General features: G+C 45.5%; 1 protein-coding gene across 3 annotated transcripts in view; it reads left to right on the top strand.

Moving 5' to 3' along the window:
* Positions 1 to 3,392: 3,392 nt before the first annotated feature.
* GALNT15 (polypeptide N-acetylgalactosaminyltransferase 15) overlaps positions 3,393 to 7,328 on the top strand; it is a 29,228-nt gene continuing 25,292 nt past the window's right edge. For 2 of the 3 annotated variants that reach the window (XM_027639285.1, XM_027639287.1), the window contains exon 1: positions 3,393 to 4,415. In XM_027639285.1, the coding sequence (XP_027495086.1) occupies positions 3,871 to 4,415 (545 nt within the window). In that variant the 5' untranslated portion in view covers positions 3,393 to 3,870. The remainder of the gene's footprint in view (positions 4,416 to 7,328) is intronic. The other variant, XM_027639286.1, reaches the window with a different exon arrangement.

A 7,328-nucleotide genomic window follows, 5' to 3' on the forward strand; every position in this document is an offset into this window, starting at 1 on the left:
TGTAAATCAATCCAAGATGTTTATTAAAGAGTAAGTAATGACCTGTCCACACACTCTTTCCTCCATCCAGCCTTGGGTTTAGGTTTATTCTTGCTTTGTTATATTCCTGGCAGTAAAACATGGGCTCTGCACATTGAACATATCTGTTGTTTCTTCATGTATGGATAACATAACGTGTCACGTAATATTTAATGAGTATGTGATGGGGAATAGTTTGGACAAAAATGCAAGTCAAAATGAGGTGGGGAGGAAAGAGTAAGTACAAACAGCTACAGCACACTGACTGAAAGGTTTATTACTCCAGATAAGGCAACTACGTTTCCTATACTTTTTGAATTACGGATAAGACCTAGATTTGAATTCATGTTCTAGTTCTTGACAATTAATGAGCAAAATTTGCAATAGTAAAAGATGGTGAATATTTTTTTAAAGAATGGAGTAGTCAATAATGCTTGACTTTGCATTTACTGAAGGTATTTATACCTTCCACAACTGGGTGAAGGTATAAATGTTCCTACCTGAGCAGAACAGGTAGGAACATAAGCCTTTCAGTTCTTGCCTAGGTTGAGCAGCAGGAAAAGTCAACACAATATTGGCACTGGCCAACATCGGCACTGCAGGTTGGCCCTTTTTTTGGAGCAATTGCTGATATGTTTGGCACAACCTGTAACATGTTCCTTTCCCACTGACTGAGGAGCTCTAGAGTCTGCTGTGGAACAGCAGCCCAAGGACAACAATACCGTTTGTGGGCAGCCTCTTCGTGGGCTACTTGCATGAAGGAGCACTTAAAAATCTGGACCTCTGGAAGAAGGCAGTGGCTCTAGGTCTGACAATAGAGCCTGGGACACAGAGTGTTCCTTCCTCTTCCATCAAAAGATGCACAGGAAAGTGTCCTAGAAGGAACCCCCCAGAAGTAGGCAGCAGGACTAACCTATTCTGTTTCCCAGTGAAGGGCCTACTTTTGAGTATCCAGAGGTAAAAAGAAAATACCATGGATGATGTCTTCTTGGCTTCCAGATAGCGAGGTGATAAGAAAGTGATGCTATTATTCAAATGCATTTTGGAAGCAAGACGTGTCCTCTCAGACACTTAAGGGCTTATCCATTGGAAAGACAATATCTCTTTTATATGATGACAACAGAAAACCACCATTTTAAGAGATGAGGCTGGAAAACATGCTGGTTGAAGAAAGATGGTTCAGGAAGGCTCATTGTGCAGGAGAGGGAATAGAGGCTGCTGGAAGTGTGCCACCCAGTGTTTTATACTTGCATATTTAATTGACTCCACTGATTATCATCTTTTTTGTTAAAATGGTCAGGACATATTAAAAGGCTGGATTCCATGTGCATATGTTTCATTGATAATGCTGCCTATCAGCTCTGTCCCAAAAGTGTCTAAGATTGCTGTAAATTTGTTAATTGGGTCTCTTTTCATTTGTAGCTGAAACTTAGCTGCCTGAGTGACCTAGGTGGATTTAACAAGACAGCATTTATACAGCAATTACTAGTGCAAGCTAGAATTATCTTGATCAGAGTTGTTACAGCATCTGGTTAAGATATTTTACCCAGGATAAAATATTAATTGAAGTAAATCAAAATACCTGGGTAGCCCAAAAAAATTAAAAAAGAAAAAAAGCCAATAATGCTTTCCCCCATTTATTCCACACACTCTTCAGTTTCTCCTTTCAATTTAATTTTATTTTAATTTTATTTTATTTTATTCTGTATGCCTGATAATGGGACTCTGCGGAACTAAACCTTTTGCAAGTTGCTGGTGCCGGCTTTTCGCAGAGTGCCCTGGACAGATCTCTTCATTTCCATTTCATTTTGTCTTTCTGGCTGACACGTACTGTTATTTAAATGAACGCTTTTGAACTCAGATTTTTTTAACGCAAATGTGTGCTGTTTCTGTATTGAATCGAAACCATCAATGCTTCTTTTTCTCTATGAAAAACAGGATAAAGAGTAACATTCTCAGGGCTGAAGGTGGGTTGGGATGTTGCTTTTCTGTAAATTAAAGCTAAAAAAAGGATACACATAAAATGAAGTATCAAAATATTGTTTCAATCTTCCTTCTACCCAAGATATGATTAAAGCAGTGTTGTATCTTTTAAAGAACAGCTGAGGAAGGGAAGGCACCAAGACACAGCAGACTGGTCACGCTACCTCAAGGCATTCTGTAGGGGAGTACACAAAGAAGTGTGAGACACTACATCCCTTCAGCAATCTTAAGGTTATGAGTTTTGAAGGTTATGACTCATTTTAATTTGAAAGTAGGTGTCCTCTCATTTTTAACTTTTTGGAAGTTGTCTACCAGGAACCATAGGCTGAACTTACAGAACATCTTAGAGGGAAGTAAGTAACAGGGAAGAAAGTAAAAAAGAACAGAACCTTGGTTCCCTTTAGAGTATACTGCACTCTTATCTTCAGATTTTTCTTTTGGCTATAATGTCTAGAAATGTACTTTTAAATAAACGTGTGAATGTGAAAGTTCTCCAGTAATCACATGCCTCCTGAAGCTGGAGCTTTCTGCTCACCAAATATTACAAGATATGCAAAACACCACATGCCATGCCCCAGCATCAAAAGGGTGGGTAACACCTGAGTTACCTCCATCCCTGATCTCTGCCAGACCAGGAGGTGTGTGATGCTGAAGCATGTGGACTCTTTCACTCCTTCTCCCATTGGACAAGCATCCATCTCACAGTAAAAAAAGCCACAGTCCATGCCCAGTAGCACCACTGCCAGCAATATTAGCAAACAGACCTCAGAGGCTGAGCTCCCCTTTTAAACACAGAAGTTGCTGCTTTCTCTCAGTGTCAGTGGTTGTTGTTCCAGCCCAGGTTTTCTACATATTTCTGGACTAACGAAAACTTAAAGTGCTGCTTGCCCTGCAATACCAAATTTATGGATGAGGAGACAACTTCAGCCTGCCAGGTGATAATTTGGCACCTTTATGTCAGTTTTAAAATCCCTACAGCTGTAAATATTTATTGGATATGAAATATACTCCAGCTAACACATTATCATATGAATAAATATAACCTTAAATAAAACATGTGCACTCCAACTTTTATTCAGTTTATAAAATTCTTGCTTCTTGCTCCAAGCATTCTCAGTCTAATACAGCTACTCAGAAGCACAGCAATCGATGGTGTGCCCTGATTTCTTTTCTAATACAACGGTTTTTTTCTTGTATTTCACCTCTTACAGCTTTTGCAAAGTTTTGATTTGATAGGACAAGCACAGCGAGGGCATTAGGACCAAGAGAAAGACACACACATTGCTCTGTATTATGTCTGGCAAAGTGCTTCCTGACTGAGTGCCGTAGTTATGTGTGAAACAAAGTCACGGACCGACTAGTTCTCATCTGTTGATCACAGTTAAGTTAAAGCCTCTGAACGGAGGAGAGCTGTCAGATCTGCTTTCAGAGATACAGTGCTTCAATCCAGGCAGCAATTGGAAACTTTGAAGAAGCAGGATCTATCTGGAAGGAAACCATAAGAAACGGGATTTCTTTTGACTTAGAATTTTAAAAGGGAAAAAAAATCAAAGCTTTAGTTACTCTTTTAATCAGCAAAATATGTGCTTTCCTAACTAAGCTGGGACTCTGTTCAATAAAGGATCTACTTTATTTCACTGGATCCATGCTACGTTTTACTACAGTAAGTAAAATATTAATAGGAATGTTATTTTTTTCTGTAAATAGAGAGGAAAGCATGAAACAGCATCAGTGAAATGTGAGGGGAGCAAAAAAATCCTCTTGGCAGATAGTGAAAAACAGGGCTTTTGTGCAACCCGAGGACTGGAATCTGAGGAAGATCGAAGTGATATTTAACATGACCATCTGTATTGTTTTGTCACCAACAGCATGTTCTTGAGGAAGAAGTGCAGATATGGATCACGTAAGCTGCAGTTTCTCTTGTTGTTTCTGATGCTGGGTTTTTTGCTACTGATGGTTACAATGCTGAATCCACCACCCAGCAACCAGAGCAAGGAAGGGACTTTCCAGCCTGTGGAGTTCAACCCCCGGGAAGGGTATCAGATGGACTTTGCGGAGACCCAAGAGATGCTGGAGACCCAGGAGGAGAGCCAGCAGTATTACCCTTTGGATGGTCTATCGCCTTTCATCTCCCTGCGGGAGGACGAGCTGATCGTGGCCGTCGTGTCGCCCACGGGCAAAAGGAACCACAGCAAGGCCAGGAAGGGCTATCGTGTGGTGAAGCAGCAGAGCAGGCGGCCAGAGGGGAAGGCGGAGGGGGACCCTGAGTCCCTGCCGCTGTCCCTACCCCTGCAGGCTGGGGAAGGGGCTGCTCCGGGGGAGCGGCCGCTCGGCCTGGAGACCCACGGCTTTAACGAAGTGCTCAGCGAGCGGATCGCGCTGCGCAGGGACCTGCCTGAGGTACGACACCCGTTGTAAGTAAAACACCCTATTTCACTTCTGGGGGAAAACCTGTCTTGTTCCCCGCCGCCGCACCTCCCCCCCCCCCGCACCTCTCCGCCTCCAAACCCCGCGTCTTTCCTATCAAACTCGCCGCTCAGGGTCGGGAAAGCGCTTTTCCCCGCGCTGTGTGGGGAGCACCCCGCGTTCCTCAGAGGCAGGGGCGCTCCCAGCCTCGCTCCGGAGGTGGTTCAAGCCCTCAGGAGCCGACGGGCGGCAAAAGCAGAGGGGGGCGCGGGGCTGGGGGGCGCAGCTACGGCTTCCTGAATCAGAAAGAAAAACCACAGCCCAGCGTACCCACCCCCCCAGAGCCGACCGCTGTTCCCGTCTGCGCGGCTGCGGCGCCTCCCCCCGCCCCGACCCGGCCCCGCGCCGCCCTGAGGGCGAGCGGGCGGCAGCGCCCCCTCCCGGCGCCCTCCGCCGCCGCAGGTGCGGGCGGGTGGCAGCGGAGGGAGATGTCGGAGCGCCGCCGTGGATGTCTGTCCGTCTGTCTGTCCGTCCGTCCGTCCGTCCGTCTGTCTGTCCGTCCGTCTGTCCGTCCGTCTGTCCGTCTGCTGGGGCCGGAAAGGGAATCCGCGCCGGGATGTCGAGCGGGAAAGGCGGCTGCCCTCCTCGGCCAGGCCCCGGGCTCAGCCCACGTGCCGGGGCTGTGGTGGGCTACGGGCTTGCAAAGCGATAAAGCAGTCGGGAGTTGGGGCTTTCAGGTCTTTTAGAATAAAAGTGACCCAATGGTCACATATCAAAATGGACCCGACCCTGAGCTGGTGCAGCCTCCCTTTGAATACTGTGTGCAGTTTTGCGCACCACAACATAAAAAAGATATCGAGGTGTTAGAGAGTGTCCAAAGGAGAGCAATGAAGATGGTGAAGGGCCTAGGGCAGAAGCTGTATGAGGAGCAGCTGAGGTCATTTGGTTTGTTCAGCCTGGAGAAGGGGAGACTGAGGGACCTCGCTGCAGTCACAACTTCCTTGTGAGAGGAAGAGGAGGGACAGGCACTGATCTCTTCTCTGTGATGATCAGTGACAGAAGCCAAGGGAATAGCCTGAAGTTGAGTCAGGGGAGGTTTAGGTTGGATATTAGGAAAAGGTTCTTCACCCAGAGGGTGGTTGGGCACTGGAACACGCTTCCCAGGGAAGTGATCACAGAACCAAGCCGACAGAGTTCAAGAAGTGTTTGGATGATGCTCTCAGGCACATGGTGTGACTCTTGGGGATGGTCCTGTGCAGGCCAGGAATTGGACTCAGTGATCCTTGTGGGTCCCCTCCAACTCAGAATATTCTGTGATTCTGTGACAAACATTGAAAGGAAACTCCTGGAAGGCAGGAAGGTGGAGATGGGTGTGTCTGACCAGAGCTACCAGCAGCACTGTAAATGGCTGTAAGGCCACTGCCTTATATTTGGAGCCTGGATACTTGAAAGTCAGCTGTCCCAGGAGCCCAGGCGGGGCAGCTGATCACACTTCTTAAAAAGGATCTGAGGTGTATCTACTATCAAGCTGCCCCAGGGGAGGTTCAGGATATTAGGAGGAATTTCTTCACAGAAAGGGTGATTAGACATTGGAATGAGCTGCTCAGGGAGGTGGTGGAGTCACTGTCCCTGGAGGTGTTTAAGACTGGATGTGTCACTCAGTGCCGTGGCCTCACTGACAAGGTGGGTGATCAGTCAAAGCTTGGACTCAATGACCTAAGAGATCTTTTCCAACCTAATTGATTCCCTGCCCAAGGAAGAGGGAAAGAATGTGGGTGGGTATCTTTATTTCTTGCCTTCTGTAATGAAAACTATTGTAGCTTTCCTCCAGGACATGGTGGAAAGATGCAACAGAAAACATTTTAAGCAAGACACAGAATAATTTTGCTTTCTAGTGTTCATTTTCACATGTTTAAAGGCAGCTGGCAGCTACAATTTAGGGGACAGTCTCGAAGAAAGAGAAATGAAACAGTGTTTTCTGTACTTGGTGACTAGGTTCAGTGTTAATTTGGATAATTCCATTAAATAATGAGATGCTGATATTATTTCAGTTATTTTTTGGCATGCTTCACTGGCAACTCTTTGAACTATGTAATGTTCAAAGGAGGAATGACAACCCTGGTTTACTGCCTGTGATGTGAGCCAAAAAACAGTTTTACTTTGGCAGCTGAAGGGCCATCCAACAAGACACAGGTTTAGTTAATACTAATCTTGGTGAGATTTAAGCCATGGTCTCAGAGCTCTTGGATGGATTTTGCTGTCTGACTAGTTACAGCCTAAAGAGCTCTCAACACCACAGCTTACAGAGCCCTGACTGAAAACCCAGATCTCAACATCTGAGGCTGATCTAAATCCAGACCATAAACCTGCAGCAGAGGTATATCTCTATGCCAGTCCTGTCCTTTACAGCACAGCACACAAACCACAATGGTATTTTTTAGGTGTAGTTTAGTCTGAGGGCCTGGATCACAACTATGTCAGTCCAGTTTTACACCAGTGTTAAAACGAGAGTGAACCAGAATCAGATTGTGTATGTCTCTAATCCATTTGAGTAGTGTTGTTCATAATAATGTCTGTTATTATTTAGTTAGAGGGAAGCCAACCAGTTAGAGATGTTTCAGTGAGTTAGTACCATGGACTAAGTCTCTCTCATTTTACTTGAAATTGGATGGGAAATTCTTCGCACCAGAAGAGTACTCTGAGGTACTTCCATCCCTTCATACTTTTTGCTGCTATCAGTTGGTCCAGCTGCAATTGCCACCCTCCTGGGACACCACAATCAAGCCTGCCATTGTGACTTTTTGTGATGAGGGTTCTAAGAAGGTCTCTTGGGCTTGAGCGTCAAACGTATCCAGGCAGAAGAAACTCACAATGTATCTACAAAGGTTTTAATTTTCATTAAAAAAGTATAGCTTCCACTG

This window comes from Corapipo altera, unplaced genomic scaffold, assembly GCF_003945725.1.
Source record: "Corapipo altera isolate COAL_440 unplaced genomic scaffold, ASM394572v1 44, whole genome shotgun sequence".
Classification (NCBI taxonomy): Eukaryota; Metazoa; Chordata; class Aves; order Passeriformes; family Pipridae; genus Corapipo; species Corapipo altera.